The sequence below is a fragment of the Ceratotherium simum genome, chromosome 23, assembly GCF_057802395.1.
Source record: "Ceratotherium simum simum isolate JZ-2026a chromosome 23, ASM5780239v1, whole genome shotgun sequence".
Lineage (NCBI taxonomy): Eukaryota > Metazoa > Chordata > Mammalia > Perissodactyla > Rhinocerotidae > Ceratotherium > Ceratotherium simum.
Genome location: NC_141922.1, coordinates 21,592,183 through 21,613,571, shown reverse-complemented (window position 1 = coordinate 21,613,571; position 21,389 = coordinate 21,592,183). Strand labels below are relative to the sequence as shown.

At 42.2% G+C, this 21,389-nt stretch overlaps 1 protein-coding gene across 6 annotated transcripts in view; it reads right to left on the bottom strand.

The window, feature by feature from the left end:
* Nucleotides 1-19,440, bottom strand: part of ENPP2 (ectonucleotide pyrophosphatase/phosphodiesterase 2) — a 107,779-nt gene extending 88,339 nt beyond the window's left edge. For 2 of the 6 annotated variants that reach the window (XM_087447512.1, XM_087447513.1), the window contains exon 1: nucleotides 17,758-18,065. In XM_087447512.1, coding sequence (XP_087303638.1) covers nucleotides 17,758-18,003 — 246 coding nt within the window. In that variant the 5' untranslated portion in view covers nucleotides 18,004-18,065. Of the gene's footprint in view, nucleotides 1-17,757; nucleotides 18,067-19,364 lie in introns of those variants that run through there. The other 4 variants (XM_087447515.1, XM_087447517.1, XM_087447518.1 and 1 more) reach the window with 3 other exon arrangements.
* Between the last annotated feature and the right edge of the window lie 1,949 nt (nucleotides 19,441-21,389).

Genomic DNA, 21,389 nt, shown 5'->3' with positions numbered 1-21,389 from the left:
TTCCATGCAGATTTAGTAAACACTAACTATGATATTAGCTAATGCCTGTTGAAAGCTTACTCTGTGCCAAGTCCTACTTAATCTCAGGGATATTGAGATAAAAAGCATGTTTTAATTGGGAGATGTGCAAGTCAACAGTTTATTAACACACTGTGATGAGTTAGAACAAAGGTATGAAATGGGCATGTGTGGAGGATACTGAGAACTGGCTCACTCAATCTCTATTCCACCCCACTTCCTGGGACCCCTCCTGTCTTGCACATTTTTTGTAGGGTGAGTTATAGGTACAGTTTACAGACTTTGCCAATTATGCTTCTGAGATTTGTCATTATGCACATGAGATTTGGACAGCAAAATTGAGGCGGTATCCATCTTCCTCTCACTTTTAGTTGTTTCTCTGTGCTAACAAGATTTGGAAATGGGAGGTCTTCTGTGACACTACTTCAGTGTCCCTTCTCCAGCATCGTAAGCACTAGAAGACATCTGTGGGAGTGACAGAGATGGTAGCTTCATGATTCCTGAATCATAGACACGGGGTATGTTCTTGAACTCAATACTCCAGTGACAGCTATCTGCCATGTACTATGAACCATGGACTGAATCAAAATTCAAAAATATCTTGACAAGTTGAAATCAAGAGTTTTAAAAAAAATAGAGAGAGCGCCAGATCAATCTATCTGGGATAACACAGTTTAAACAGAATACAAAATTCAGCTATACATTTTCACACTGAGAGAGACCAGAATTGACAACAATTCTTATAAAAGAAACCTGAGAGTTTTTGTTACCTGCAAGTTCTATAGGATCCCACGCTTGACCACAATTCTAAATCACCTCATTTTATCTTGGGCTCCTTTAATAAACGACCACTACCCAGATCCAGGAGAGAAGAGTTCAGCTGAGCCCGACACTGCCTGGACTCCATCTAGACTGTGTTCACTTCGGTATGTCTCATTTTCGGAGGGCACTATAAAACTAGATGCCTTGGAGAGAGGCATGATCAGGATAATGAGGAGTCCATATTATCCAGTCCATTCGTTAGCTCACTCATTCATTTGTTTATTTATTCAACATACTTCTATTGAGCATCTAGTATGTAGCAAGCATTGGGGATGCAAAGTGACCAGAACAAAGCCTCTGCCCCAGGGACCCCACATTCTAGTGGGAGAAGAAATATAATGTGAGGTAGTTGATAAACGACAAGGAAAACACAGCAGAGCAAGAGAACAGAGAGTAATGGGAGGAGCTGTTTTTGATTGGATGACAACGAAGGTCTCACTGGAGAGACGACATCTGAACAAAAATCTGGATGGAGCAAGGGAAGAACCAGATGTCTCTCAGAAGGATAACAAGTGGGAAGGCCCTGAGGTAGGAGCAGCCAGGTGTGTTCAAGAAGGCCAGTGTGACAGGAGTGGAGCGAGAGGTGGGGGGCACAAAAGCAAATGAAGTCAAAAAGGTGATCGGGTGCTGGTTCATGTAGGACCTCACAGGTCATAGTGGAGCCTTTGTGTTTCATTTTGGGTGTGATGAGAAGCTACTGGAGAAATTTGAGCCAGGCAGTGACATGATCCAATTTATGTTCCAAATTCTCACTCTGACTGGTGTTTAGAAAATGGATATTTAATGAGCTCCCTTATGGCCAGTGGTTAAGGAACCTATGACTGTGCCGCCTGGGTACCTTGCACAGATGACGGGAGAAAGTGGATGTGGTTGTCTTCCTTAAATATTCGAAGGGCAATACAAAATATACGGGTGTTATTTTGTGTGCTTCCCCAGGCAAAACTAGAAGTTACAGAGAAGCATGTTGCATCTCAGAAGAGGAACATTCTAGCACTCAGTGCTGCCAGAGTTCTCTTACAAAAAAATGAACTCACAGTCACTATTGAAGGAAAGGCTGGGTGATGCTGGGTCAGAAATCCTTATAAAGTATCTAAATTCAGAGGAAGACTGGCTATACATCTAAGGTCCTTTCCAACTCTAAGCATTTATTATTTTCCTCTCTTCTTAAAACTCTTAGGGAGCTGAGTTCTCTCTCCGTAATGACCAGCAAAGAGCTACTCAAATTAAATTAAATAACCAGAATTTTTTTTCTCAATAAATCTAAAGGAAAGGTAAGGATCCTTATATACACCTTGTTCTTACTATTTCATCTCCTGAAGGAAATATAGATATAGGTAGGTATAGATAGATATATAATTGGCATATGCAATTTCGTTTATGCCAATTAAAGGGAATACTTGTCAGGGCTAGGCTAAGAAAAGGAGAAAGAAATACCTTTCACAAAATCATTTGATGGACTTAAGCAAGAGATGAAGCAACATACCTCTGGGTAGATCTAGAAGACAAGCATAAGACAAGCTGACCTTATATTGCCTCTCCCAGCCTTATAGGTAGAGATCTATAATCCTTTGTAAACAGTGACCGCAAAGTTGAAAACCAATGACCTCAGCTTGCCACTAGAGTCTTATGCAAGAGAATGCAGAAATTCTGGATCTTATGTTGTCTCGTTCAGCTTCTGTTGCTCTTATGAGAAATGTTATACAACTTGTTAATTACTAAAAATGCTGGGCTCTCAGGCTTGGCTTACAGTCATGGCTCGAATGCTCACTAGCTGTGTGGCCTTGATTGAGTTAGGAAACCACTCTAAACCCCCATTTCCTCATATGTAAAATGGGAATAATCCCAGTATCTTCCTCAGAGAGTTGTTGTGGGGCTTAAGTAAAATAATTCACGTAGTGTTAATTGTTAATAACAACAGCTACCCTCTATTGAGCCCGTTGAATGTGCCAGACATTGCATAGAAATTATCTCACTGAATTCTCTCAACCATCTTGCAAAGTACATATTGTTTATCTTTTTGAAAGAGGCTCATGGAAGTTTAAGTGACTTGCCCAAGTTCACACAAATTCATTCAAACTAAATCTGTCTAGCCAGAGTCCAGCTTCTAAGTAAGCTTCTAAGTATTTCTTGCTATAGTCCACTATGCTATGGTACATTTAATATTATTATTTTTAAAAGAAGTTCCTCCAGTCTCACATATGGAGGGCAGTTGAGGGGTTTTTCTCTAGTGCCTTTAACAGTTCAGAAACAGAACAGATTCTGTCAAGGACAGTTTCTCACTCTGGCACCAACTGAGGTTGGAGCCATTGTACCAAGGTGCTCTTTTTGTGTCATCTGACCAAGGCAGCTGGTTTGCGTGCATTTCCCTAGGTTTGGGGCTTGCAGCCTATGGCCTCATGTGACAAAATATTTTGCACAAGATGCTATTTTCTCCTTTTCCCAGTCTTCCCTCCCTTTCTGGCAGCTGTTTCCACTCCTGCCTGAGAATTGATAAAAATTCAGAAACTCTTATTTTTGCAATTAATCTCATGTGACCTTACTATTGACAATGACCCAATTGTTTCACCCAACCATACCACAGTTGATGAGATGTCAGTGCTAAGAACCAAGATCGCCGCCTGATGGAGCCAGGAGCAATCTTTCTGTATTGGTTCCTCTCGCAGCACGCACCATATTCTCATCATAATAATGACACTAAGCACAGTAACAGCTACTGTGTGCCGGGAGCCTACCACCTGCTAAACGTTTAACATAGGATTTAGCATTCTTTCACTTGCTCACTCATCCATTTATGCAGCAAATATTTTATGGAGAACCTATTGTGTTTCAGGCACTGTTTTAGGCACAAAAGACACCAGCAACTAACAAAAGAACCCAAATGCCTGCTCGTGGAGCTTACATTTTATTGGATGGAAAAAGACATAAAATATATAAATATATCAACTAGTGATAAGAGCTATAAGTAAAGAATAAAACAGCATGGTGAGAGTGATGAGAGAATGTGGTTAGCTCTTGAACCACACAAATAAGGCAGTTAGGAATATCCTATTTTACAGATGAAGAGTTTGAGTAATTTGCCCAAAGTCACCAGTCAGTGTTAGAACAGGAATTTTCCATAATCTGATGATAACGATAATAAATACAGCAACAATGATCATAATAGTTACCATCTATTAAGATAGTTATATAATTGCATGAAGTAGTTATAGAATCCCATTTTATGAGTGAAGAAACCAAGACTCAGAAAGATGAAATAATCTGCTCAAGGCTACAGGCAAGTGGTGGGGAAAGGATTTAAACCAGTTTGAGGGGCTTTCCACCACACCTTGCCTCCTCTGTTCAGTTTGTTACATTGGCGATTCTTCTTACTAGACTGAAAGTTCCTTGAGGACAGGAATTGCATCTCCATCATCTCCTGAAAGTTCTACAACATCTGGCATAAAAAGTGTTGACCTTTCTGCATCTGGACCAGCTGCATTCCCCAGACAGATAGAAATCTCAATACTCAAGAAAGATGGCTACTGATTCTAATTTTCAGACTTTCCCAACCTGCCTTGGCAGTAGGTTGCAGTGTGTAATTAGCATTGTGGGCAATATCACCCTTGAACCCCAGAGTGCCAAACGGCATTCACAGTTCACGATGCAATGGCAACCTGCTATCATCAGCCTAACCTCCCCAAAATACCCATGTTCCCAAGTGGACTTGTGACCTGGACAGACTTGTGTGCCTCTTTATTAGACTTGTGTTTGTCTAGGAATGAAAGGAATAAACAAATGGGATGCACATGCCCTGCATTTTAATGAGGGCCACAATCCCATGGAGTAAAGGGTGCATTGTGATGAATTGGAAGATCGTGCGGACTCTCGCTGCACTACCCCAACTCCAGTCTAACGATGCTTTTCTCAATCTTCCTCAGCATTGGTGCTCACAGCTGCACTTTGCACTTACATGCACACTGTGGATAACCCCTCGTAAATGATCCGAATGGAAAAATGAATGAATGATTTTTCTCCTTACTGTTGCTCAAGTGGCTTCATGGGAGTACAACACAGCTAAATGTAAACATTTTGATAGCAAGTATAATTCTTCTTTGGTTGAGATTTAGTGAAAAATAGACAGTTCTTAGAGTCAGGCAAAACTAGGTTCAAACCAGTGCTGCCACTTCTATCTGGTTGAGTTTGGAAACTGTAACTCATCAGAGTTCTCTGCTCTCATGGAGTCTTCAGTTCTCAACTCAGAGAGAGGCCTTCCCTAAACACACTGCCCCCTCCAACTTGTTATTCTCCTTCTCCCCCCACCTTTATGCCTTGCAATCCTTACTCTACCTCCTGGCATGTGTACCTCTCCCACTGACTGTAAGCTCCACCAGGTTAGAGATCAAGTCCATGCCCCTTCCCTTTGATCCCCAGAGCCCAGCACAGTGCCTGGCACACAGAGACATTCAGTCACTGTTGGTTGAATAAATTAACGAAGGAAGAGGACGGTGAAGAAAGAGGAGGGACAATGTAAACCGAGTGTGGAGGATTGAGACAGAGGAGAAAAGGGATCAAGCAACTGTCCCGCGGCCTTACTCTGTAAAATGGCAGCAGGATTGCTGGGGCCTTCTCCCTCCATCCCTCTCCAGGTTGGCCCCCAAGGCCAGAGTTCTCAAGAATTCTCTAGATGCTAGAGGAGGGCTAAGCCTCAACCCTAGGAAACTAATGCCACTTTTTTACTCTTGTTCCCATGCACCCAAGACGTGCTAGGAAAATTGCAAAACCCTGCGATGATGTCCACGCACATTCATGCTGCTTCACTTTAGCAAAGCCACCAGGAGTCTCGGCTGTGTCCTTGGTTACTTCATATTGACTTGCCATGGAATTGTTTGTATACAGTGTCAAAAATTTTTCCAGTCTTTTCAAGCCTTCCACTCCCATCCCTCTCTGGGAACAACTTTATCTCCTAATCTCCTCAAAAGATCAAGGCTATTCTAATATGCTTAATACGCTCTACATACAGATTTTATTCCTAGTGATTCCACACACAAAATATGCTTTGGAGGATGAAGAATACTGGTAAAAACTGCTCTTTTTTTTCTTGTTTTTGCCTAAAGATCAAATTATAGATTGAGGTGTTTCTGAGGAAAATTATCTGTTTTTTTGTTATTTAGGAAGGTCATTCCCTGGCAGCCTGACTACATTTTTAGTCAATTTGGAGCCACTGGGAGTGGATATTAGGACTGTAAACATCAGGGGTAATAGTAATAAGGGGTTTAGGGTCCAGCAAGCACTGGATGAACATCCTATAACATCTCACAACATGCCTTCCCAAGGCAAACGTGGCCAGCCGCACACTAAAAGATGTGCTCAAGCCAAAGACAACTCTGATAAAGAAGCTAGAACAGCGTCTCTCCTCGCTGTTATCTGACACGCAGGGGCCGCTGCGCTCTGCGAGCTTCCTAGTGAAGTGTTCTGTCAAGCAATCAGACGCTCCCAACCTTTGCAGACACTTTTATCTGACCCTTACTTTGAACTAATAGTTATTTGAAATAAAAATGACAAATGTCTTGTGGGCCACATGTCAGGTGCTCTTCTAGTATCTTCTTAGACATCATCTCATTTCATCCCAGTGACACTCACACAGATAGGTACTATCGTCAACTATAGTTTATGGAGGTAGAAACTGAGGTGCAGAGAAATGAGGCGGTAAAGCTGAGGATAAACAGTGTGACTCCAGACCTTGGGCGCTTAACCACTGCATCATCCCGTCTGCCTTGTCTTTGAGATGGATGGTATTTAATAAGAGATCACAAATCACTTTCCCCGTTGTTAAACCCATTTAGGACAAATGTAATCGACAATCAGCCTTCATATCAGCTGTAGTAGGAACAGAAGTTTGGGAATTCAACAGATCTTGGTTTGAATTCCAAGAGCTGTGAGACCTTGCCCAAGTTACTTTCCCTCTTCAGGCCTTCATTTTTTTCATCCTAAAAACGGGAATAACAGTAACTCCTTCAAAGGGTGTTTTGGAGCAGGTACAGACAAGCTTTTTCTGTAGAGGGCCAGAAAATAAATATTTTAGCTCTTGCAGGCCATCCAATGACCCCTATCACCACAGCTACTCAACTTGCTGTTGTGGTGTAAAAGCAGGCACAGACTATATGGGAAAACGGGAGTGGATGTGATCCAATGAAATGTTATTGACAAAAACAGACGACGACCAGATTTGGCCTGCAGGCTGTAGTTTCCCAACCCCTGGTTTTGAGGATTACATGAGATAATATATGTGCTCTGCATGATCCCTAGAATACAACAAGTCATCAAAAACGTGGTATAATTATGGTTTCAGCATGAGATGTCCAGTGCCTTCAAGTCAAAAAAATAGCAACCAAAACCAAGGAAATTTAACATTGTCAGGAACATCTGAAGCCCTATTTGGGTAAATGTATAATTTTCACAGACTTTTGAAATATTGAATATTGAAAAATTATCTACCCCTCCATATTACCTGATAGGTAGGGTTACCAGAGACAATACTTTTTTAGTATTTTCAATATTTGGGACATGTTTCTACTAAAAAAGTAGTTGTTTATTTGAAATTGAAATTTAACTGGGGCATCTTGGGTTTTTGTTGTTGTTGTTTTGTTTTGTTTATTTGTTTTTTCCTAAATCTGACAACCCTACCTATAGAGCCCCAATTCCACAATTTGGGAACCACTGGTTTTATCACATAACGAGAACAACCCAACATTTTGTTCATTTCAAAGCAATGAACAAAATGCAACAAAGCAACATTTTGTTCTTTCAGGGAAGAAAAAAATTGCATTCTTATGGAATTATCCCCAAGGTTCAAAACTAATAAGACCCCTGGGTAGAAGCCACCAAATGCTATGAGACAACCAGTGCTCTGCACTCACGGGTGCCAAGAACAAGCTTAGGTCACCCAAGGAAAACGTGCAATAATCTTGCATTTGTTCCTGCTGATTAAAGTCAAGCAGCTTCCTGGAAAATGTTAGGCACCCCTCACATCACCATGTTGAATTAATATCTGAGCTGTATTAATGATGGAAAAACTCAATTATATCCAGCACATCCAAAGTTTTGCAGTTGGATTTGTCAGTAATCAAACTATGTACTGAGAAAGCCCATTTTGTCAGTAAACAAAGCTTCTGAGTGGAGAAGAAATATTCTGTGCACATAAACACAGGCGCCTAAATTCTTGATAAATATTTGATAATGAAGACGTGGGTGGAGTAGGTGCCTTCCGGCATCAGATACCTTCCAACAAGTAGGATTATAAAATCATTCTCAGGGGATTTAGAAAAAAGAGAGAATTCTGGCTCAGCATGCCACAACTCATGTCCTTTCAAACTTTAAACAAGGAAGACGATATCTGACATGTTCATCAAGGTGAAAGGCATCATGTTTTAATTAATTTAAATAACACAGAATTTAGTATCAAAGGCCCATGTTTGAGTTTCAGCTCTACCAGTTCCAAGCTGTGCAACCTTGAATAATTCACATAGTCTCTCTAAGCCTCTGTTTCCTATCCCTGAAACAGAGATACAAAAATCCCATCTCATGCTTTGGTCAGGGTCAAAGGAGATAATAAATATGAAAATGCTCTGCTAACTGTGAAACAGCAATACACTGCCATCTATCATTCCTATGAACAATAGCAGAATCTCTGGTGACTGGAGAGCAAAATAATGTTGTATTGAGTGTTACCAGCTGAAACTATGCTAAGGAAATTATGTTGTCATGAAATCTATATTAAGCCATAACAAAGCATCACAAGCTGGGTGGCTTAAATAGAAATTTATTGTCTCACAGTGCTGGAGACTTGAAGTCCAAAATCAAGGTGTTGGCAGGGTTGGTTCCCTCTGAGGGTTGTGAGGGAAGGATTTGTTCCAGGTCTCTCTTCTTGGCTTTGTAGATGGCCATCTTCTCCCTATGTCTCTTCCCATCATCTTCTCTCTATGTGTGTCATTGTGTCAAATTTCCCCTTTTTATAAGGACACTGGTCATATTGGATCAGGGCCCGTCCTGATGACCTCACCTTACTTTGAACACCTCGTAAAGACCCTGTGATGGTTTATTTTACGTGTCAATTTGATTGGGCTAAGAGATGCCCCGATACCTGGTAAAACATTTCTGAGTGTGTCTGTGAGGGTGTTTTTGGAAGAGATTAGTATTTAAATCTGTCGAGTAAAGATCACCCTCACCAATGCTAGTGAGCATCATCCAATCTGCTGAGGGCCTGAATAGAACTAAAGATGGAGGTAGGGAGAATTTGCTGTTTTTGCTTGAGTGGGAATATCCATCTTCTGCCCTCATACATCGGTGCTCCTAGTTCTTAAGCCTTGGGACTCAGACTGTGACTTACACCATCAGCTGTGAATTACCCCAATTCTTTGGACTTGAACTGAATTACTCCACCAGTTTTCCTGGTTCTCCAGCTGCAGACAACAGATCATGGAACTTCTCAGCTTCCATAATCACATGAGCCAATTCCTATAATAAATCTCTCTCTCTCTCTCTCTCTCTCTCTACTGATTCTGTTTCTCTGGAGGACCCTGATTAATACAGATGTTATCTCCAAATAAGGTCACATTCTGAGGTACTAGGGGTTAGGACTTCAGTGGGTGGGGGGGGAGAGGATACAATTCAATCCATGACAACATCTTTCGTTTATTTTGTTAAAAAATCACCGATTCAGTTTTTCCCAACCAAGACCTACTTCTCAGATGAAAACATTTCACTCTACAATGGAGACCTACCTGTTTGTTGAGTGTCTAAGATGATGAATTATTTACTTTAGAATAAGGATCTAAGGCCATGGCCATATACTTTCTCTAGACACCAAAACACTAGGCAATGTCCCTCTTTTCAGAGAATTATCTTTATCCTGTAACATACATGTCACCACTTTTCCTTATATTTAGCTTGGGAATAAAAATTTGCCACACTGATATTAAAGAGCTTCTACAAGACAAACGAAACCAGAATCAAGATGAGCAGACAACCCACCAGCTGGGAGAGAATATTTGCAAAACATATATCTGACAAGGGGTTGATCTCCATGATATATAAAGAACTCACACAACTGAACAACAAAAAAATAAACAACCCGATCAAAAAAATGGGCAGAGGAAATGAACAGACACTTTTCCAAAGAAGATATACAGATGGCCAATAGACAGATGAAAATGTTCAACATCACTAATCATCAGGGAAATGCAAATCAAAACAACACTAAGTATCACCTCATGCCCGTTAGAATGGCTATAATCACCAAGACAAAAAACAACAAATGTTGGAGAGGATGTGGAGAAACAGGAACCCTCATACACAGCTGGTGGGAATGCAAACTGGTGCAGCCTCTATGGAAAATGGTATGGAGATTCCTCAAAGAATTAAAAATAGAGATGCCCTATGATCCAGTTATCCCACTACTGGGAATCTATCCAACGAACCTGAAATCAACAATCCAAAGAGGCTTATGCACCCATATGTTCATTGCAGCATTATTCACTATAGCCAAGAAGTGGAAGCAACCTAAGTGTCCCTCGACTGATGGTTGGATCAAGAAGATGTGGTATATATATACAATGGAATACTACTCAGCCATAAAAAAAGACAAAATCGTCCCATTTGCAACAACACAGATGGGCCTGGAGGGTATTATGTTAAGTGAAGTAAGCCAGAAAGAGAAAGACAAACACCGTATGATCTCACTCATATGTGGAATATAAACCAACACATGGACAGAGAAAACTGTATTGTGGTTACCAGGGGCAATGGGGGTGGGGGGTGGGCACAAGGGGTGAAGGGAGACATGTATATGGTGATGGACAAACAAAAATGTACAACCCAAAATTTCACAATGTTATAAACTATTAAAACATCAATAAAAAATAATTTGTCACATTGATACTCACAGAGACACTGAAGTTTTTAGATTTCAAACTCAATTCTTTGTTGAAGAAATGTATTTATCAGTTATCTCTCACTTCTGCATCAATCCTACAGATTGTTGACATATTTCCAAATCAAGTAGCTTCATTGAATTATAGGACCAATAAGTATATACACAAATATAAATAAAAAATCTTATCTACAATAGATATAATATAGAATAGGAATGAAGTTTTTAAAAATAAAATTACACTTTTTTTGTTAATCATGCTTTCTTAGCAACTCAATATCCTTTTTTAGTCATTAACTGTCTTGCCATTTTAAAATACTATAAATGTCCCACACAGAATGAATATATGGTTACATGGACATATGTCTCAGGGGGTCATCATAGCATTATTTGTAATATCAAAAAAGTAGAAACAGCCTGATGTCCACCAAGAAGAGTTTGGTAAACAAATCATAAGGCAGCTACAGAATGGAACATAATGTACCCATTGAAGATCATGTTTTTGAAAAATATATAATGACATGGGGTAACACTCTTGGTATATCGTTAGTGAAAAGCAAGTTACAGAAGCATATGCATGACTCCAATTCTAAGACTCTATGTGCATAAAAGAATATAGAAGGGATAGTCACTAGCGGGTTAATATGCTTATCTCTAGATAGTGAGATTGTAGACAATTTTTTGTTTCTTCTTGGTACTTTCCTTATTTATTTTCTAAAAAATGCATGCATCACTTGTAAAATGAAAATTTGACTTTTTTAATAAATGGAAATTTCCTTCTGAAAGTTTATTGCCTTAGATATAGCACCATTCATACCATTGGGTTACTGTATTTTTCACAGATCTTAGTACTGGACTTCTAGGAGATAATAGAAGAAGATCAAATAAGTATAAAATATTGTGTACTCAACACTATGATGTAACCTATGATGTTATAAGAATGCTTGATAAAGGACTCAGCATTTGATTTAGGTTAGGCCTTGATGAAAAAGTATATTCTCAATGAAGTGTACAGAATGTGCAGAGGAGGGGTATTCCTGACATAGGACATGGCATAAGTACACAAACACGTAGCAAAATGCCGGGTCTGCTCTGAGAGTAACAAACGGCTCAGGGTTTCTAACAGGATGCTAGGGGACGAGGCAGGACTATTAAGTCAGGGGGATAGATGATCGTAAAATTTATTGTTCCAACTAAGACCCTTTTGAGAGTGAAAGTGGGTACTCTTAAGAGCTACTAGGAGACAATAGCCGTGCACTAGGACTGTTCAGGGAAACCAGGATATATGGCCACCCTACAAAGGGCTGGCTCACAGTGGGCTTTAAATGTCAGGCTAAGATATTTGAACTTCAAACACAGAATCCTGGAATCTTGGGGTTGAAAGGAAATGTCAATGCCCTCCAGCCTGGCCACCCCTATCCCTCCCTCTTCAACTTTTCCAAGAATAGTTACCAAGCCTTTGTTTTTGTTTAAATATCTCTGGGACAAAAACTCATTGCCTTGGAACAGCTCTGTTAGAAAAGTTTTCATTGTATTGAGTTGAAGTTTATCTCCCTCTATCTCCCTCCCATTTGGTCCAGCTCTGCCATCTCAGAGAGACAAGCCCAATACTAATCTCCCTTCCAGATGAGAGTGAAAGATGTAAAGACAGATACCATAGCCCTTCAGTTCTGCAGCCATCCCTCCTACAGCATTCCTGCAGTTTGTCATTGTTTCCTTTATATCCCCTAATTAGTTTTTGAATTGTTCCACTCTTTCCATCTTCCTGCTACCATCTTGGTTGGAGCCACCATCTTTCTTGCTTATTACCACAACACGTTCTAAGTGGTTCTCTCTCATTGACCATCCCTCCAATTGTCCATACTGCAGCCAGGATGATCTTTCCAAAACACAACTGATTGTGACACTGCCCTGCTTACAATCTTCAGTGGCTCCCTATTCTCCTAAGGATCAATTACAGCTCCACAACATGAAATTCCAGCTCCTACCACCACTCTGGTCTCATCTCTCTCATCTTCTCACTTTTCTCTCTGTGTCCCTTCTGTCAGTTCCTTGAACAGGCCTCTTGCCCTCAGCCTATTGAAGGGACGGTCACCTATGCTTGGAACCCTCTTCCCTCCACCACCTGCACCTTGATAACCCCTACTCAGCCTTTGGTTCTCAATTTAAACATCACTTCCTCTGGAAAGTCTATCCTGATCCCATTAAGCCTGGATTAAATACCCCTTCTTAGGTGGTTCCACAGAGACCTAAGCTTCCCCTATTAAAGCAAGTATAACACTGAATTAAAATCACCTGCTTATTCATCTAGCTCCTTTGCTATAGTGTGAACTCCAGGAAAGCAGGTCTTTTTCAGCAGTGTTATCATCAGCATCCTGCACAGAGATTAGCACATTGCATATGCTCAAAAAATACTAATGAACTAATGTGTAGCACCCAGAACTAGATACAATTGTTCTAAATGAAGACTGCACAGTACAGAGTAGAATGACTATCATCTTCCATGTTCTATACTCTATACCTCTTTCAATAAAACCTACATTATTTTACAATAAACATCTCATTATTGATTTTATTGTCAGTCTAAACCCCTAAACCTTAACTATATGAGACCAAGACTTCTCTCTTCAACTTTCCTTCTCTGTCTCTTTCACACTCTCTCTCTCCCTCCTCCTCTCTCTTCCCCTTCCTCGCCCTCCGTCTACCTCTCACTCCCTCTGCCTCTCTCTCTCTCCCTCTCACACACACACACACTCAATAATTTGCAATTGACTTTTAGGACCCATGCATAACACATTTTATATCTATCTTTGTACACTCCCCCCAAAAATAAAAAGTCAAAATAGACTACGACAGATTGATAGCTTTTGGACTCCTAATTCTTATGCTTTTTCTCTGAGCAAATGTGATCAGTATGTTATGTCTTCGTGGATGTCAATGACATAGAATAAAAGAGGAATGAAGACAGAGCCCAGCAGCAGACCACCAAAGACATCCATCTGCTAACCCATCTGTTAGCCAGCTCTCCTTTAATAAATGCATTCAACCAGACATTAACCCAGCCCGCATGTACCACTCTAATCTAGAAGAATATCACAAGATCTGGGCCCTTCCTGAAATCAAGGTTTTGAACTGATTAATGATAATTGAGTATAACTATGTTCCAGGAGCTTTCACATACTTTATTTTAGTTAAAATTTCCCACATCTGTTAGCTTTTTCTAAATAGATAATAAAACTATCACTCAGAGAGAAAGTCACACAACTGGTGAGTGCCAGAGCAGGGACATGAGCCCTGGTCCCGTGACTCCAAGTTCATGGTCAATACCACACATTACTCTGGGATCCTCTCAAAAGAGAAAATAGGCATAATTGGACTTATGCTCGCTCCTAGTAATCACAACCTACTCTCCCAAATACGTATTGAGTGAATTAATCCTTTGATTAGAGATTTGTAACCAGGGGTTCATGACAACTCAAGGGGGTCCAAGAATAGATGCATATGAACCTCTTGAAAGTTTGTGAACAGTGCCATGTGTTGTATATTGTGCATTTGTTCTGAGAAGAGTAATGTACATCTGAATCTCAAAAGGACGATGACTCCAAACAAGAATAACTTGCAGTTTAAATAACTTTCTATAGAACTTTCTCATCATTCACTTCTCTGTCTAGAGTTTCAGATGCACATAATTCTCTCTTTAGAATATCAAAGCTGCATTTTCTCATCTCTAGTCTCCCAAAGCCTCCATTACTCTCTAGCAGCCCTTAGAGATCTCACCTGCTGGTCCCTTCGAGGCCTTGCGTACCTTTTCTGGATCAACAGACACCAGCTTGTATCTTTGATACCAGCTTATCAAAAGGCTCTCTTAGAAGTCCACCTATCGTGGCCTTCAGTACCCTCTTCCCATGCCAGGTTCTAGTCTGAAAAGGATTTCTTTGCCTTCACAAAGCTAAAGTGAATTTGCAAAAGCCTTTTCATGCAGCTTCTCCTGGCCTCGTGGAAAGTTAGGATAGATGCTGGTAGAAATAGGAGAAACCCATTAGTTGAGATGAGGATTTGAGCGGAAGCTGGTAGATCCTGAGACTTGGGGGATTATCTCAAATACCCAGGAAGTCTAAACACATCCTTTGTTAAATAAGTGAAAGACTGTGACTTTTCCTGATAATCATGGTTGACTCTCATTCTTCATTCTTTACCATATGGTATTATAGATTGTGTCTCTATTATCTTATTCAACGCCTGAACATAATAGTCACTGACAAGAATTGCACAAGAATTCACACAAATTCATTGAGCATCCCAGTTGGGTCCAGGCTATAGGCTTTAAGGATGCTAAGAGAAAAAGAGTTGATCCCTGCCCTTGAGAAGTTTACAGATCAGTGGGGGACAGACAAGTAAATAGATATTTGCAATAAAGAATGGTAAATGCTCTGATTGATAGAAGGAATAAAGGAAACTCTGGGAGAATGGGAAGGCCAACTAACCCATCCTGGAGGATGAGGAGCAGATGGTCTGAGTTATTTCCAAGAGAAAGTGGCTCTTGGCTGAGTCTTTAAAAAAAAAATAGAAGTTAGACACAGAGCTAAGAGGAGGACAAGGAGGAAAGTCATGTTTAGTCAATCAATAGTTTAATATGCCTAAATTTGCACACAATGTGCATAAAGTATACAGTAAAATGTGCATAAAATATGGAGAGGAAAGGAATATAAGAGATGAGATTGATGAGGAAGGTAAAAGTCAAGTCACAGAGAACCTGTATGCATCAACATTATTCTCAAAAGGAAAGAAATAGGGGGGCCAGCCTGGTGGCGCAAGCAGTTAAGTGCGTGCACTCCACTGCAGCGGCCCGGGGTTCGCCAGTTCAGATCCTGGGCACGCACCAATGCACCGCTTGTTAAGCCATCCTGTGACGGCATCCCATATAAAGTAGAGGAATATGGGCACGGCTGTTAGCCCAGGGCCAGTCTTCCTCAGCAAAAAAGAGGAGGATTGGTGTTGGATGGCTCAGGGCTGGTCCTCCTCACACACACACACACAAAAAAAAGGAAAGAAACAGGAATCCATTGAAGACTTTTCAAAAAATGATCTGCATGATCATATTTAAGTTTAGAAAGAAATGGGGATGGTTAGTACTGGCTTCAAATGAAACTAATGGGAAGTTGTGACCAGAATCAAATTTGGAATGGTACTGACTAAACTAAAACAGTGCCAGGTGAGATGGAGACTCAGGTATGTGCATGAATTGTATTAAGCAGGTAGAGTAGGTAGGACTTGGTGACTGATTAGCTGTTGTGAATGAAAGAGAGGAAGTCATCTAGGATGATTCTGTTGTGTCTGGCTGGGACCAATGGGAATGCCATTTGAGCAGCGGAGAATAGAAGAGGAGGAGTCCGCCTGAGAGCAGACAAATTCAGTTCTGAACAAGTTAATTTTAAGGTGCTCCATGGGACATCAAAGTGGAGATGTTCTATATAAAATGTTGGTATTTAGGAGAAAGATCAGAAGAGGCTACAGATTTGTATATAATGGTTGAAGCCATGGGAGTGGGTGAGATTTTCTAGGGAGACTACAAGATGAAAAGAAGGAGAGTCAAGGAACAAAGGGACATATCAACATTGATAAAGGGGAGACCTTAAAAGACTCCAAAGGTCAGAGGGAACCAGGGAAGCGTGGTATCACAGAATCCAGGGCAGAGTAAGAAAATAGAGCAGGAATGACCAACAGTTCAAAATGACACAGAGAAGACTCCGGGAAAGGTTGAGCATGCTCTACAGGTTAGCTATCAAGATGTCTTTGGTGGCCCTGACCAAGGTTTGTCCTCAGAAATGAGGGCTGATGCCAGTTGACTGGGTGTGAAGTATAAGCGGGTAGCGTGGACATGGAGAGAGCGAATGTCACCCACTCTTTCAAGAAGTTTGGTGAGAAAGAGGAGGAGAAAATCAAGATGGAAGCTGGAGGTGAAGAGCAGAAGTTCTACAAACATCTAATGAGCCGTGTGAAAAACCTCCTATCCTCTGGGGAACTGGGTGTGTGATAAATACATAATGCCAGAACCGGCTTCCCTCTCCGTCCTGCTGAGAGCTAGAAAGGCTTTTGTTTTCATGGCCTTTATCAGTGAGAAATGGCTCTGGGCTTAACCTGTTAAAATGAAACCAGAATGTGGCAGCGCAGCAATGGAAACCCTTTGACCCACCGCTCGCACCTGAACACCGGCTGTGCCCACCGCCACTTCTGACCCTCCCCACCTGCTCTGTTTGCCCTGGGAGATTTCTAAGTCCAGATCAAAAGCACGGCTACCCAATTGAGACCCCAGGCTCCCTCAACTCTTATCCAAAATTAGCCAGATCCATTTGAAAGGCTTGTTCAAATAGTTAAGTACAAAGGGCCGAGAGACTGGCTGCGCCGGCTCGGTGCACGCCAATCAACATCTTTCTTTCCTTTGTGGAGTCCGCGAGGGGACCCGGCCGTGTGGAAGGGGCTCCCTCCATCTGCGAGATGATTCTATTTCCTTTGGAGACAAGTGTAGGACCCCAGACAGCATTCCTGAAACAGATGGCTTCAAAAATCCCCATCCTTCTTGCAAAGCCCTTGTCCAACAGGTAATAAACAAAACGCGGAGCCGTCTCGCGGCCCCGGGAAGACGGAGCTCGCAGGACCCCGCGACTACTGGCTGTGCCCAAGCCGGCTCCCGCTTGGCATAGCTTCGAGCCGCGGTGGACGCAGACTCGTCCACGGCCCCTCTCTGCAAGTTCTACCGGCTCGTTTCCCAGAAACGAGATACATATTTACAAACCAAACATTCCCTGGCCACGAAAACTCGGAATGAGTTAAGCTCTGCATCTTGCGCGCCTGGAAATTGCTCCAGCTGAGTGCACGGGAACGCAGCCCAACAGGGACCATTTTCCGGCAAATCTGGAGGCCCTTTGCAAGGTTTCTCGGCTGACAGAACAGCAGCTTGGACCCGGGAGCCCAAGCAATGGAGGACGGGAAGAGAGAGGCGCCTACCGTACCCGATCGGCGCGGCGGGTCATGCTGCGGACGTCTGGGTGCCTGGTCCGGCCCGGGCGCTGCGGACGCGGCCTCTGCTGCCGGCCCGCGGACCTGCGTGCTCTGCCCCGGGACGGCTGCCCCGGCTGCTCTTGTTTGCACTGGGCCGTTTGCTTTTGGGATTTCTCCAATGCAGATGTAGTCAGGGGGCCGCTGTCCCGGGGGACAATGATTCCATTGGAAGCTGGCCTTTGACAAGACTCACACATGACCTTTGACTAAAACGGCTTTAGGGAAGGAAAGTGACCGGAGGCTGAAGACGGGGCACCCGGGGCAGCCGTCCACATTCCCACCCCCAACAGTGCCAAGTTAATTTTTCATCCCGTAATCGTTCAAGGAGAGTCTCTGTGAGGTTTGATTTGCCATTTCTCCTTCATTCTGTCGGATTCTTTCCTGGTTTCTAAAAGGATTTTGCTGCAGAAGTTTCCTGCTGTGTTGTTGATGAGTTCCCTGAATGAGCGTTTCCAGGTTAAACGTGGGCAGGGTATATTGTATGAGGTCCTCTAACGTGCTGGGGAATAATACCACCATTTTTTTTTCCTAGAGCATGCTGCAGTTTACAAAGGGCTTTTCACAGTCATGCTGTCATTTGGCCTCCAGAACAATGTTGGAGGCTCTCCTGTTACTGCCATTTTACACATAAAGAAACAGAAGCTCCAGAAAAATAAGATATTTGCCCAATCACCCAACCAGAAAGTGAAATCTGCGTCCTCTCCATCCATATCCTTTCCACACCCACAAACCACCCACCTCCCTTCTGGGTGACCCACCACACAAACGTAATCATAACACATAAACACATATTATAACACATAATTATAATGAGTAATATAAAGCCACAGTAGCTATAACTATTTTAATTTTCGAATTATGAAAGTGTTAGAAATTTTTTTAATATAATAACTGTGTTGGTAATGATATCCACAGATATCTTGAATTTATTGACTACATTCTTTTGTGTGTGTGAGGAAGATTAGCTCTGAGCTGACATCTGTCACCAATCCTCCTCTTTTTGCTGAGGAAGATTGGCCCTGGGCTAACGTTCATGCCCATCCTCCTCTGCTTTATATGGGATGCTGCCACAGCGTGCCTTGATAAGCAGTGCATAGGTCTGTGCCCAGGATCCAAACCCATGAACCCCAGGCCGCCGAAGCAGATCACGCAAACTTAACCGCTACCGCACCCCACCGGCCCCTTGACTACATTTTTTTCTTTTTCTTTGGTCTAATTTTTTCTGTTTACCAGATGCTAAATGGATCCTATGGGAACCAGACTGGCCACCTGAGGTGTTGGGTACAAGTCAGGGATTCTTGAGGCTGCTATAAGAGTCCATCACTAGCCACAATCAGAGCCTTCTCTCTTTTTTCTGGGTCCTTCCAGGTGATGAAAGGGGATGGGGCTGTGGGATTGTGAAGAGAGCCCTGAACGAGGAGTCAGCATCCCAGAATCTTAGTGTGATGAGGACGGCTATGCTGGAGGTCTGCAGAGATGCTCTAGAGCCACCTGGAGTGTCGCGTGGCATCATTCACATTTTTTCAGCTTACAGAAGGGGAAAGGGGGTGATACTCACACTCAGTTGGGAAGGACTGGAAGGAGTCAGCCAGGAGAAGAGGGAGAAGGACATCACCGAGCCAGATAACACCACGTACAAAAGCTGTCCTCGTGCCTTCTGAAAATAGTTCCTGCAGGCAGGAGCAGAGGGTGTGGGAGGCTGTGTCTAGAAAGGAGGGTGTGAGTTTGGACTCTGACCAGCCTCCTGTGTCACTCTAGGGAACTTGGACTTCATCCTGCCGTGCCGAATGGGTTAATATAACTGGCCCTAGGTTATCAGCTCCCAAGAAAAAGATGCAGGTGTTATATGTTGTTTTACAACAAGAAAAATAAAATATCAACTTAGCTTGGTAGTAATGGGCATTAGCTTCATCAGACAGATGCAATTTCTTCTTTTTTCTAGCTACAAAAATGTGAGTAATATATTTAACCTCATTGAGCCTCAGTTTTCTCATCAGTAAAATGGGGATTATAGTATATGCTATGAGGATTAAATGAAATTATGTAGGTAAAACCCTTTGCCTTTCTTCTGACACACAGTGGTACTCAATAAAAGGTAAGTATTTTAAAGTACTTTAATGTGTGCAGTGCCTACTGTGGAGTAACAAGGAACCTCCTTTCCTTCCACTTCTCTTAATCCTTTCCTCCCACCATACTTCTGGCTTTTGACTCATTAGGGATTGTCCTTTGTTCTTTCCACTTGTTATCTTTCAGCTCCTTCCTTTATGTCCCAGTCTAGACTTTAATATCAGTTTCAATCTTTCTCTCCTTCCACCTCAGTTTGTTCATTTCCTTGTCCAACCACTGCCATATCCATCTATCTGCAAACCCCCTGCCCAAGACGAAGTTATCTGCTAGAGCTACACATCCTCACACAACCGTGTGCATTGACACCACCATTTGTGTGTGGTCTGCAGCCTCAGCTGGGTGCCCAGCACCACTGTGTTCCTTACAAGTGTCCCGGTCAGCCCACGTCTCCAATTACACAAAGTCACTATTCCCACCTCTTTAGAACCCTGAGCCCACTCCCAGCTGGCTTTCTTTCAGCAAATAACCTCCTCTCCCCCAGCAAAGAGTACAGAGGCTATCAGGAGGGATCTCTTCTTTCTGCCCCTGCACCAGAAAAATTATCTCCAGTCTCAACTCCTTCCTTCCCACCTCAGAGGTGCTCCTCCTTCTGTGTGTTATGGAATCCCTCTCTCCCATTTCCTCTGGAATATTCTTTCATCAACATCCCCCTTCCTTTCAATTTTTTCTCTACTGATTTCATCAGTTCATTTATTCAGCAGATATTTATAAAACAACTATTAGATGACAGTCAGCATCCTTGACTCTGGGCATACAAGGATAAACAAAACACCACAACCTATAAACACATTCAAGTCTCTCCCATAAAATGAACTCCATTTTTCCCAATGCGGTCTGAATACGTGCCTGTTCCTTGTAACAACAACAACAACAATAACAACACACACACATTCCCCACATGTGCCCACTGCCTGGAACATAATTCCCATGGATCTTCCAAGGCCGGTTCCTCCCTTTAGAACCTGACTTAAAGTCACCTCAAAGAGACCTTCCCTGACCAGCCAATCGAGGGAGCCATCTTCTCCCTCATAATTGGCTCTCTGTGAACCTTCTTTACTTCCTTCACATCATTTATCCCACGTTGTAATAACAGACTCCTCTGTTTGCTTACTTGCCTATTTTCTGTTGCTTCCACTAGTCTGAACCTTCATGGGGGCCAAGACTCTTGTCTTTTGTTCATGCTGTACTCCTAGTGCCCAGGGTGCACCTAGTAGGCGCTCAGAAAACATTTGTTGATTGTAAATCCCCAAGTGCCAGGACCATCTTTGCCTTAATTATTTTTATCTCCATCGTACAATCTACTGTTTTTCGACATTGACTACGATCAGAATCCTCTGAGGATCTTTGAAAAATCCTGTTGCTCAGAGTACCCTCAAACCAGTTATCTCTGGGGTGAGACCCAACTATCAGTTTTTGTAAGCTTTCCAGGCAGTTCGAAAAGCCAAGCCTGAGACCA